This window comes from Penicillium hordei (assembly GCF_028827395.1).
Source record: "Penicillium hordei strain IBT 12815 chromosome Unknown utg000005l_segment0_segment0, whole genome shotgun sequence".
NCBI classification, from domain to species: Eukaryota; Fungi; Ascomycota; class Eurotiomycetes; order Eurotiales; family Aspergillaceae; genus Penicillium; species Penicillium hordei.
The window spans coordinates 2,284,717-2,297,221 of record NW_026623146.1 but is presented as its reverse complement, the minus strand read 5'-3'; the positions used below and the strand labels follow the sequence as shown (position 1 = coordinate 2,297,221).

General features: G+C 51.5%; 5 protein-coding genes across 5 annotated transcripts; 2 read left to right on the top strand and 3 right to left on the bottom strand.

Annotated features, from left to right (window-relative positions):
- Positions 1-34: 34 nt before the first annotated feature.
- Positions 35-1,970, bottom strand: erf2 (palmitoyltransferase ERF2; the record flags this gene model as incomplete). The annotated part of the gene is made up of 3 exons (XM_056900876.1): positions 35-772; positions 827-935; positions 991-1,970. The coding sequence occupies 3 exons, from the start codon at positions 1,968-1,970 to the stop codon at positions 35-37; spliced, it is 1,827 nt and encodes a 608-aa protein (XP_056749544.1).
- Positions 1,971-2,599: 629 nt separating this feature from the next.
- Positions 2,600-3,429, top strand: N7537_009821 (uncharacterized protein; the record flags this gene model as incomplete). Its single annotated transcript, XM_056900875.1, has 4 exons — positions 2,600-2,740; positions 2,804-2,847; positions 3,047-3,248; positions 3,379-3,429. 4 exons carry the CDS (start codon positions 2,600-2,602, stop codon positions 3,427-3,429), a joined length of 438 nt encoding a protein of 145 aa, XP_056749543.1.
- A 466-nt stretch (positions 3,430-3,895) lies between these two features.
- Positions 3,896-6,936, bottom strand: pmt1 (protein mannosyltransferase 1; the record flags this gene model as incomplete). Its single annotated transcript, XM_056900874.1, has 4 exons — positions 3,896-4,414; positions 4,504-5,967; positions 6,026-6,599; positions 6,674-6,936. The coding sequence occupies 4 exons, from the start codon at positions 6,934-6,936 to the stop codon at positions 3,896-3,898; spliced, it is 2,820 nt and encodes a 939-aa protein (XP_056749542.1).
- Positions 6,937-7,735: 799 nt separating this feature from the next.
- On the top strand, positions 7,736-9,295 carry N7537_009819 (SURP domain-containing protein; the record flags this gene model as incomplete). Its single annotated transcript, XM_056900873.1, has 1 exon — positions 7,736-9,295. The coding sequence occupies one exon, from the start codon at positions 7,736-7,738 to the stop codon at positions 9,293-9,295; it is 1,560 nt and encodes a 519-aa protein (XP_056749541.1).
- Positions 9,296-10,178: 883 nt separating this feature from the next.
- Positions 10,179-12,498, bottom strand: N7537_009818 (guanine nucleotide exchange factor SEC2; the record flags this gene model as incomplete). Its single annotated transcript, XM_056900872.1, has 3 exons — positions 10,179-11,765; positions 11,820-12,438; positions 12,491-12,498. The coding sequence occupies 3 exons, from the start codon at positions 12,496-12,498 to the stop codon at positions 10,179-10,181; spliced, it is 2,214 nt and encodes a 737-aa protein (XP_056749540.1).
- Between the last annotated feature and the right edge of the window lie 7 nt (positions 12,499-12,505).

Here is a 12,505-nt window from a genome sequence, read left to right as displayed (position 1 = left end):
GATCGACAGGCCAAAAAAAAAAGACTTTTTGTTTTTAATCTTGTTGGGGACCAACATTTTGCATCTCAATACCTTGGGACTCGACATCTGGGACACGGTACTTGCGCTTTTGTGAGTCCAAGCGTTGATCGCCGTCTTCATATCGCTGCTTGAATTGCATGTACGTAGGAGGCCGAGGACGCCCAAGAACAGCAATCCAATTCTTGAGGATATTTCCTTGGGTGAACGGTCGATGGCGGTCAGTCTTGGAAAACTTGTGCGAATTGAGATATTCTCTGGTAGTTTCGCCACGGCCAACTAGGAACAGATGATATGCCCAAAGCGATGTAGGGTATGGTACTGCAACCAAGCCATATATCACCATGGCCCATGGCACTCTCCATTTGGAGATTGCAGCCCCAAATGATATGCTTTCCTGGGACCTGTAGACCAAGATATGTGCCAGACTAGCGCCGATCAAAAAGAGAGCCAAGAGGGTGCAAGAGCTGACGAAAGTAAAGAAATAGCGATAGTTTCGGCGACCAACACAATTGTTGAGCCACACGCAGTGATGGTCGAGGGTTTCGACACAGTTGTTGCAGACGCGGCAGTGATAGCAGCGAGGAGGCCGCCAAATATTACATGTCTTGCAGTATTTCACAGGCACGTCCATGGCAGCTACATCTGAAGTAGCAAGCTTGACCATGACCCAGTCATTTGTGGGCGGACCAAGCGCCAGAGGGTCGTCTGAGGAATCTGGCTGAGGCATAGGATGTACATTCCGGGGCATAATCTAGCAATATCATGTGAGCGGCCACGAAACTTAATCAAGGACTGAGTCACTTACTCCAGGATCGACAACGGACGCATGCACAAACGATGAGAAACACACGTAGAAAATGTAAGCAAACACTATGGGGATAGCAGGGGAGATATTATTCCACAGCCAGGGAGCCCTGATTTCAGAAGTTAGCCATTGGCCAGATGCTCATATCAAGTGGGGTCACATACGAGAAGGCAAAGAACAACGCCGAAGGTACAACGATTAAAAGGCCCGTTGCAATATTGACAGGCTTGTCTCTCGAGTTCTGGAACCGCCCCCCGCCGCAGAAGAATGTGTTGCCGAGGAAGTACTCATAATTTTTGCCCGGATTTGTTTTTGGTAGAGGGGGCTTTTTCACGTCGAGGGGACCTGGAGAGGAGCCGGCGGAGGAGAGATGTTCATGACCTTGGCGGGCCCGAGACTCGTGGGGGTGCCCTGCACCCCTATTTTGCAACGATAGGAATGACAGGGGTGATTTTGGTGGTGCATCCTGCACGGCATGTCCTGTATAGTTGGCACCCAGGTTGAGACGCTGGGGCTTCTCCTTTTGATCTCGGTCCCGCAGTAGTCGGACGCTTTCACCCAGACTCCGGATGGTTGTGTTACCGGTGGGGCTAGCGTTGGAGGTATTGCGGTCTGGAATGATAGGGTCTGTAAACTCTGTTCCTCGAGACGGAGGAGCTTCCATATCTGCCGGAGGCTGAGATCCTTGCGGGACTGTGCTATTAGAGACCAAGCTCCTCCTGTTGTTGCTTCCATGCTCTGTCCAGTCGTCGATGGATGAAACCGTCCCTTTAGTCACAGGGCGCGTTCCTCGGTGTGCCTGTAATCGTTGCGAGCTCATGGGCCGAAAAAATGCTTGTGCCGTCAGGGACGGGATATGTGTTCTACTCAGTCGGCTCCCCGAGCTACCAGGTCTGCTGGTCACTTGGCTGGGCGCATTGATCGAGTTCCGGGTTGGAGGCGGGCCACGCCTGGATGAAACAGAGGGCTGGGACTGGAGGGGAGGGGGAGGTGATGTGTAAGATGGTGTTCGCTCTCCATCTTCATCTGTCACTCGGGACGAAATTCCGCCTACAGAGGGAGGTCGAGGGATCCCTAGTGCAGGGTGCGGCGCCGATCCCTGGTTTGTGTTGCCCTTCTCCGGACGATCTGCCGAGTTTTCCATGGCTGTGGAAGGACGTAGTTATTAACAATTGCTAGTTGGAAATGCGCGCTATCATGTTGCGTTCCTAATTGGCAATGGCGAAGGGGTGGAAGCGAATCGTGGTTTAACGTAGGCAGCTAATATCGACGGGATACGATAAGCACCAAAGCGGAGCAGAAAAGGAGTGACGATGGAGCCGAGACAAGGTCTAATGAGCGAAAGTGAATAAACGGATCAATCAAAGTCCTATTAGTCCTATTAGTCTCGAGTCCCAATGCTGAGTTCCACTAACAAACGCGCCGCAAAGCTGGGGCCAGGGTGCAGAGCCCCTGATGGAGAAAACCGGAACAAACATACCTGAGGCATAAACAGCGATCGAGAGGCCAAACAAATTGTAAAGGCCAATCACATCACAGAATAAACACCGCAATGATCGTATATGCGCCAGCAAGTCGGATAATTCGAACCACAGAATATCAACCAACAGGAAGCTCGAAAGTCAGGACCCAGATTGCTTGAACCGGTGATGACTCAGCGTCACCTGATATGCCGGCAACATCATTCGACGTTCATGATTCTCTCCCACTACCCCGTCTCCAGTTCTCTGCCCACGAATTCTCCTTCCAACGCACGCTCGTATTGCTGCAACCATGTCCTCAATTGCTGCTCTGGCTACCCGCCGGGCTCTGACCCGCCAGTCCCTCCTCCGCGCTCCGCCGCGCCGCTTCAACTCCTCCAAGGTCGAGGACGCTCACCTCGACCAGGCCGGCAAGCGTGATCCCGAGCTCTACGTACGGATTCCACGAAGCAATTGAACCACGCTTGAGCTTTCATTCTAACTGCTATGCTTCTAGGTCCTTCTCGGTGTCATGTCTGGTGCTTTCCTGATTGCCGGATGGTGAGCATCCCTCCCGAAATTGCCTTACAATGCCTCAATGCCCAAATGTCTCGCCCCATTTGCGCCACTGTGACGTATCAGCACTTCTGGGATTTTACCTAGTCTACCTGCAACCTACCTACCACTCTCAATGGCACATGCACATGCAATGAAAAGCAAGTACCACGATCGCTAATCAGTTCGGCATTCGCCATAATAGGTACTTCGGCCGCAAGCCCACCTCCGTGAACTCTGAGAGCAACGTTCGCATTGGCGATAGCGCCATGCCCTGGCACGGCGAGTCCGAGGATGGCAAGGTCTACAAGTACCAGTACCACCCCCACGGTGACAAAAGCCAGCCCCTCCGCGCTGCTCCCAGCGCCATGAACACCGTCATTGTTCCCAATGTCACCCTTCCCGAGGTATGAATTCACTAGACCTTTTTTTATTTTATGCCATACGAGGGGGCACTCCAGAACTTTTTCAGGGTGTCATGTGTGATTGCCTCGGCTATTTTGGTAGGAAATGCTAACATTAGCTTCTTTCTAACAGGACCTCCACGAGAAGTTCAACAAGTACGGCAAGGAGGAGTGGGACTACTGAACGGCCATTGATTAGCCATAGGAAGTGCCTTGAGAAGTCAAATGAAGCGAACCGCCGTTTCTTGCGGCCGGCTGCTGTACACTAAGACCGGGGAAAGAAGAGTGCTACGTGAACTTGCCATTGGGATAGCAAGAGATTTGTGCATAGTATCCGTATTCAGATTAAGAGTCAATTGGGAATAGCTCGCTTTCTTGCGTTATATCCGTATCCTGCTGGCTTGGTTACAATATTTGAATTAGCAATCTAGAGCCATGCCTTACAAACCAGTTGCCCAAACGCTAAAAGTGGCCAACTAACTGCCTATGATGTTATGAATATAGCACAAAATCCGCGGATATCAGTGTCAATTCAGGCAACACTAAGAAAAAGCTAACATGAAATAGAGAAATGGACAAGTACTCTATGGAGTCTCATTATACATGGCAGAATCCGCTCTCCTCTTACACTTTTATCTTCCACACGAGCACTATTTAGTGGCTTCGTTACCCTCGCTAGCAGGCTTAGCTTCCATAGAGCTTGACTGCTCAACAGAGCGGTCGTTGCCATCAGCCACAGACGCGGGGCTCTCAGGGGGCACGGAGTCCTCGGGCGCACTGCCAGTCTCTGGATTCTGGCCTTGCACATCCGGGTGCGGGGGCGCGAGCTGGCCATCGACGACGGGAACATCGTGGGCATTCTGCAAAGGCTGACCAGGCTCGTAGCGAGTCTCGAACTTCACCTTACCTTCTGCTCGGAGCGAGGCTACCAGGTCCTCGTCAAGAACTTTGCCGTTCTGGTCGCGGTACTCAACACGTGCCACGGACCCTTGGATCTTGGGCGCGGTGACAGCCGCTGGGTCTGATTCTTGAACAGCCTCACCGGCAGGCGCAGGTGCAGGCTCTTGGACCTGGACTGGTGGTGGGGGTGGGGGTGGCGCTTGAGCTGCGGTTGTAGGCGCAGCCACAGGCGGCAGACTCGGCACGTACTGTGTGATGTACTGGCTCAACTAGTGACATTTAAAAGTCCATGTTAGTCGTGGTCTCGTCGATTCGTTCGATGACCTCTCCGGGGAGGTCTCCATTCCGGAACACTTACGTCACTGTGAAAGGTGTTGCAGTCGAAATCCCAAGATCCGAGCAGCTTCACCTGGTTACAGGCATCCCTAGTCCATGGGTTTCCATAAACGAGTGGGGCGTAGAGGGTGAACACAACAATGCTAAGACCCAGGAAGATTGTCATCAGAGCCTTGCCGATCAGAGGCTTCGACGCAAGCCCGAGGCTCTTAATGCGGTTTGTGAGGAAATCAATTTCTTGGCAGAGGACCATAATGGCGAAGTAAAGGGCGGGGAGATAGTGGTGCAAGAAGAGCTGGCGCGCCATGAGGTAGAATGGGAAATAGTGGAAGAACCAACCCAAAACACTGGTGCCAACCTCGTAGTCAAAGCGCTTGAATGAAGCGTGCTTGTAGTCACCACAGCTTCGCTGCCACCTAACAATGGAGAGAGCCTTGAAAACGAAATAGATTCCAATGGCCAGAGTGGTTGACCACCAAATAAGCGGGTTTCCGAGAAGGTAAATTTGGCGGTTGTCTTTGCCCCAGAAGTTGATGCCACGAAGGAGGGTAGGCCAGGAGGGCGGGCGAGAATCCCAGGCATGGGACTCAACCAAGCCTGCGTTCGTGGTCCACATGACCTTCTGCAATTCCCAGAACTTGCCCAGGAAGCCGGGGTTCCGATAGTTGACTCGCTCGGCGTCAGGGGCCATGGCGGGGTGCTGGTTGGACTCTATATACCAAACGCTATTGGGAAGAGTACCGCCCTTTGCGCAAGTCACTTCCTGCTGCTCCCATCCCCACTCCGGAAGCTTGACCTTGTGGGAAAACAGGACACAGCCAGTCATGACATGCACCAGCTTGAACTTGGACTGGATAGTTCGCAGGCGCTTCTTAGACTCCGGAGTCTCGGACAAGGACTTAACAATCTCAACCCTCCACAAGTCGTTGGCATCACCAGCGAAGCCTTCGTACCCATAGGCAGAGACCTCATACTGCCAGTCGGCCTCGGTCACCGGAGGGCGCTCGTCGTGTGAGTGAATTCTTCGGTGAGTGATCGCGTGGTAAAGTCTGATAATCGAACCATCCTCGATGAAACCAGGAGCAGTCAAGTTGTCCCAGGCAAATGGGCCCTCGACCTCACCATATGATCCAAGAGGCTGAGTCGAGTTCTCCAAAAGAAACACGTTGTTTTCATCCTTGTGGGGGTAAAGCGTGATTTGCTGCTGTTTGCTGCCCGTTGGGTACATGTGAGGGTGAGAGTGCAAGTAGCCGCCCTGCGTGTTCAGGTGGCGGAGGCTGACTCGGGATCCAAACGAGACATCTGCGGGAACATCTTGCATAGACTTTGAGTTCAAAGTTGCCTGGAATTCCGACGACATGAAGCCGTCACCTTCTCCAGGGTTGACCAAGCATGTGAAGTGAATGGCAAACATGGCAAGGTAGAAGCCTAGAGGAATGAAGATGAGGCAGAAGACCCGGGAGAAGAAATGCTTGAGCCACAGACGCTATCACAATCCTACTGTTAGCACAAAACAGGGCTTGATCTGAATCCGAAACACATACCAATGTGACATTTTTAGCATCACCCAACAATACCCACAACTGGAGAGCTGTGAGAGATCCAACCCAAGCCATAGTAAAGAGACCAACCCACTTCACGCTCAGGGTTGCGCCAAGAGAAAGACCGGTAAACACCAGCCAGAACCACCACGGGCCGCGGAAGGCATAAGCCGGTCCCAGCTCTTGTTGGTTGGTGAAGCAGCTGAAAGCCAAAGCTGTCAGGGCGGTAAAGAAAATTAATGGGGAGTCGAGTAGAATCAAACGGGACTGAGTGACCAAAGCGTTGTCAAAGATAACAAGACCAGCACCTAGGAGTGAAGTCGAAGTTCGGCACCCGGTAACCTTGAGAGTGAGGAACATCAATGGGACAGTCAAAACACCTAGGATAGCTGGAAGCATGCGCATCGCCACGTAGGGCACACCAGGCTCCAAATAATCCTTTCCAATATCCTTGAAGTCGAAGTTTCCGTCGAAACCAGCCAGCCAGCCAGCCAGCGTAAGCAGCAGTTTAGCTAGCGGGGGGTGCACATCCATGAAGAATTTTCCCTTGATGTATTTGGAAGCAAATCCACCAAAGCTATTCGAACGCAAATCATTAGTCTCTGTTCGTTTTTATTTCGGTGTATAACACAAGATTGGTGGGGAACGTACTGGACTTCATCGAAGACCACGCTGGTGGGCTGATAGATTCTGAATAGACGAACAACTGTGGCGATCAGAGTCACCAGCACAATAAGCTTATAGTCCGAGCCGGGGAGTTTGAAGATATCATTGTTCTTCACACCATCCGAGGCATACGTCTTCTGGGGTACCGGCAAAGGCTTGCGGCTCTTGGGTTTGGGCGACCGACTAGGCGAGCGCCTACCACGGCTCTGCGGCCGTACGGCTAGTGTGTCTTTCGCTTTCTGGGCCATATTGTTTCGATACAGGAATTAAACGACGTCAGCGGTTCAGGAGAATGGCGCGGGATTCGGAATGTCGAGGAGAGAAGATAGGCGATTTGCGTGTAGTTTGGTTATAGTTTAAATCGTTAATGAGAGGCTTCTCAAGGTTCAATGAACGAGTGGACGCTGTCGAAAGCTGCTTTCGACCTCGAGCTGTCAACTGTTCAATGGCTTCAAGCACCACACCAATTAATGATCGTGTAACAATGAGGAAAAAGGCCCCATGACAGGGAAGAAGAGATTAAAGAAAAAAAGGCTGTTGAAGGGAGAGTAAGAAAGAAAGAGGACGTTGAAAAAAACAAGAATAGAAGTGAACGCAGATGGACGAAAGCGTGCAGTCCCGCCTTGAGGCCAGATCAACGGCGGCTGTGGAGGTCAACATGTGAGCCCCTTAGTTTTTAGCCCCCCGTATTGTGACGGTCTTTACAGCAATGAGATTTAAGAGTTGAAATTCTATGGTTTTTTGATAACTATATGTATATAGGTATAGAATTAGTGCTTTAGAGATCAATTGGCTATATCCATGAAAAAAGAAAGAAAGAAAGAAAGTAAACATTACCCTATTCTGGACTGCATTTCAATGGAGAATGCAAAGACAGGAATATGGCCGCGCACGGGATGCACCGCCACAGTAGTGCACACCGCCACCATTCTGCCACTGCCTGTGGCGGTGACCCATTATGTGGCTAGTGAAGCTAGTCAGCAAGTCTTAGATCGTCTGCGATTCTACTACCAAGACCCCCATTCCTTCATATTCTCGCCATTCACCATGGAGTCGTCAAATGGAAGCACACCTCGCCCAGAGGCATCTGAGGGGACTCTGAAGCCTCCAGAGGGCATGGTTCTTCCCCCTAAGGATATCCGAAAAGCCATCGAGACCACAGCAAGTTACGTCGTTCGCCATAAAGGTACTTTTGAAGACCGTATCCGCCAGAAGGAAAAGAGCAACTACAAATTCTCCTTCCTGACCCCTGGAGACGCCTACGAGCCCTACTATCAATGGTACACAGCCGAATACAAAGCAGGCCGAGTAGCAGGACCAGGAGGCCGAGCTGGCGAGGCTGTCGCCGCCGCGGTCCCCGAAAAGCCCAAGGGGCCACCTGAACCGTCCTCATTCCACTTCTCGGCGCGCATGCCTATTATCAATGCACAGGATTTGGACGTGGTCAAACACACGGCTCTATTTGTCGCAAAGCGGGGGAAGTCATTCATGACTGCACTGTCGCAGCGCGAGGCCAGAAATTTCCAATTCGACTTCTTACGGCCACAACATAGTCTCTATCAATTCTTCACACGATTGGTCGACCAATACACTATTCTGCTTCGCGCCGAGGGAATCAACGAGGCGACTACATCCACGAAAAGAATCGCAGAATTGGAGCAAAATGCAAAGAACAAATTCCACGTTATGGAGCGTGCTAAGCAGCGGGCAGAATGGGTGAAATATCAACGGAAACAGAAGCAAGAGAAGGAGGAGAAAAGTGAACAGGAGCGCATTGAATACGCCCAGATCGACTGGCACGACTTCGTCGTGGTCGAAACCGTCGAGTTCACCGAGCACGACGACCACGCGGACTTGCCACCTCCAACCTCCGCAAATGACCTGCAGTCCGCCTCCCTCGAGCAAAGAGCGGCACTTTCTCTCAGCACACGACGTATCGAGGAGGCGATGCCCACCGGCCTCGACGAGCCCGTCTACTACAACGCCTACCCAGTCCAACCCACACCCGCACCCATGCACGCCCCTCAACCCCCAGTCTCACCCTACCCAGCAGGCCCCTACCCCCCCGCAGCAGGCCAGTATACCAACCCGGAAGAGGACCAGCGCATCCGCGAGCGAACCCAAGCGCGCGAGCAAGCGGCCGCCGCTCAAGCAGCGGCCCAGGCCGGCCCTGGCCAACAGCCAATGCGCATCAGATCAGACTACGTGCCCCGAGCCCAGGCGCGCCGCCAACAAGCCCAGATGGCGATCTGCCCTTACTGCAACCAGAAAGTACCCTCCAACGAGCTGGACGAGCACATTCGCATCGAGCTGCTCGACCCGCGCTGGAAAGAACAGCGTGCAAAGGCCGAAGCCCGCAGTGCCACCACCAACCTCTCCACTGTCGACGTGGTCAACAACCTCAAGCGTCTTGCAAGCCAGCGCAGCGATGTCTTCGATCCTTCTCCCCTGGACTCGGAGGAGGAAACTCGCCGCAAGCGACTGGCTATGGGTCTCGATGGCTCGGCTGGCCCCCAACACCCGAATGCTGCCGTACAGAACCCCAACCCTCAGAGTATGAATATCGAAGACCAGCTCAGACATATTCATCAGCTTGCCAAGAAATGATATCCCCCCATCTACATGAAGTCCGGACAGGATATTCTCGTTCCAAAATTGAGGTTTCGCGGGGTTTTTCTATTTCGAACGTATCTGTTCTGCCATTTGTGGAGTTTGGGAGGGATGAAATCTGGATGATGAGCTTCTTTTTTTCTATTTGTGTACAATAGCCCTCTTTTACTCTAACCTCACGAAACATCTTGTCTGGTCTATGCTTCTTTTCGTCGTCTTCATTATTTGATTCAGTCTATATTGCGTACGAAGTAGTGCCGATTCTTTGGACATAATTGTTACTCACATCTTCTACGGTATATGATCCAAGAACATATATCTTCTATGTATGTATGCAATTTGATTCAAATTCATCTATCATTTGTCACAATATTCTACCACCAATGGGGCCCGGGCCCGGGACCAGCATCGCTGCGAGTCAAAAGTGGGAATGAAGAAAGGGGGAAAAGAACAGAAACAGTGAAAATCCATAATACCAAACCTGGTCCTAATGTCCGCCGGAAAATAAAGGGGCAAGGGAAAAACAAAACACATTATTATGTATACATGATCGGAAGTGAAAAGGTTGATAATAATACAAGAGGCCATGTCGCTGAATGTGAAAAAAAAAGGGATACCCAAAAAGCCAGAACCAAGAGGAACATCATCAAGATGTAACCCAATGGGTGATTAAGGTAGAGGTGGAGGTAGAAGCAGAAACAGAAGCAACATCTCCAAAAGGCAGGTCTGTATCAATGACCGGGATGAAGTTGAAGAGAATTAAGTGACTGAAGAAAGAATGTAATGCCAAAGGGTGGGGGAAGACATTAGGCGGATCATAAAATGTTGGGTAAACCGTGTAGTCGTCTCACTCGTGTTGATCGCTTGTGATCAACCGAGGTCAAGAGTTGCTCAACCCATTAGGTTTGGCGATGTCTGTATCTGTATCTGTCTCTCGACTCTGGATGATCGAGGGCCCATTGAGGATGGGTTCTGTGGCACTCGGTTGAGCGATATCTGTGTGTATATCTGGACTATGAGCGATTGAGGGCTCGTTGAGGATAGGTTTCGTGGCACTGGGTTGAGCGATATCTGTGTGTGTGTCTGGATTATGAGCGAGTGAGGGCTCGTCGAGGACAGATTCCGTGGGATTGGCATCCACGTCGGCGCTAGCTTCTTCATAAACGCTTGCTACTGAATCAATAGAAACTCGCTTTCGTTCCGAACCACTCAAGGAAGCAGCATCGTCCCTATCATAGATAGAACTTTGAGGTCGAGGGAGATCAGGGTGAGTTATGTGGTCAGTAGCGATTGGTGTTTCCAGTGCCAGTTGATCCGCTGCTGGAGATACTTTCTCCACCCTGGGCTCGAGGTAAGTAACGTCCACGGGATGGAGATACTGGTCATCATCGTCATCGGGAGCGTCGGGATTAAATTCTGTGCTGGGCAGCTCCGCCTCTGGTTCGCTTGGGCGATTACACAATGGAACGATGCCTCCTCCGACACGAGACCAGAACATCCTTTCTCTGAGGCGGATGGTCTCATCCCAGATTTCCTTTTCTTCTTCGGTATCGCCAGCCCGAAGATGGCCATCAAGGATGAGACGCAAGTAGCCAGTGAACTCGCAACACGAGCGCACTCTCTCTAAGCAGAGAATACAAAGTGAGTACCTTTGAGCGGTCTCGCTATCTGACGTTCGGAAACGATGGGTTCTCTCGTTAGACGTGCCGGGCCTGCGTTCACCACAGACAGAGCAGGGGAAATCGAATTTCTTGGCTGCTGGGGGCATAGGCTCCACGACAAGACTTCCGTCACATATACTACTTAGAACGGTGCGCCGGGTCAACCATGAGATCCCCGGCGCTAGATCTAGTCTCAGTGTAGGTTCAATATCCTCCATGAGCACCCGCTTGTAGAAGCGAGTTTCCTTCAAGGAAAAGTTCGATCCCGTTGTGGAAGACGTGCTCCCATTGGGGGAATGGGTAAACCCTTTGGTGGGTGATGAGGTCGACGATGGAGATCCTCCACTAGCAAAGCTTGCCAGACCCATCACGTTCAGGCCACCATATGACCCACTAGCAGCACGGCTAGGAGGTTTGGAGCTCCGAGAGAGTACCAGCAGATCGCGGAAATCCTCATAAGCTTGCAAATCTGTCCGGCATACCATGCGGAGGAGATGCGGGAAGCCGGAGGAAGGGCCTGGAGTGAGCTCCTCGGGGCTACCAATCAATATAGGAACAGGCTCAAGGTCAGTCTCTTGGGTACTAGAGCCTTGCGCTTGTGAGAGCTCATCCGGGGACGATGGAGTGGCAGTGGCACGGCTTTCGACGTCATCTTTGTGAAGATTCATCGCTTGCATGACGGACTTGAGCTCGGCAAGCTGGTCCTGGTGCGATGCCAGGAGCAACTCGGTGTCTTTGACTTGTGAACGCAGCTGCTCATTCTTCTTCTCCACTGCCTCCCGTTCAATCTTAGCTGCAGCCACCATCTAAAGTAGCGTTAGAACTGGATTTTATGTTGCACATTGCAGGAGATTACCGACCTTATTTGCTTCTTCAAAAAGAGCCGCAGTAAGAGTTTCCACTTCCTGCTCAATATTTTTCCTGCCCTTCTCAGCAGCGAGACGCTGGATTGTTTCTTCCGCTAAAGAATCCCGTAATTGCGAAATTTCGCGATCAGAGTCGAACTTTTTGATATAGACTTTGTTATCAAGGTCTCGCCGATACTTCTCATTCTGGAACTCCAGAGCTTGAATCTTGCCCTGGGCAAGCTCTAGCTCTTGACGGGTAGCGACCAGGCTATCATCGAGGTCTGTTTGGTTGTTGATGGCCTGGATCAATTTCACAGACAATGCTGCTACTTCGTTACTCAAATCGGGGTGGTGAGACGATGACGTCGAATGTGAGACCTCGGACCCGACCATCAATCGTGGGTCCTGCAAGGTGCTGAAACTGCTTTCATCGAATCCGGGGTGCTTTGTTCCATTGGAAGAAGCGATGTCGGAGAGATTGGTAGTAGACTTCGCTTTGACGACGGTTCGGTCAGGAGATAACGACCGGTGCTCGGAGGAGAGTGACCTCTTGTGGGCGTTGCGCGGGATCATGTTGGATGGGGAGAAGAAGCTATGATGGGTGGTTTGAAAGGCAATTAAACTGCCCCACCTAAAGTGTCAATACTTGAAGTCCCAAACAGGACATCTTGATGGAGACTTACTCGGCCATGATGAGT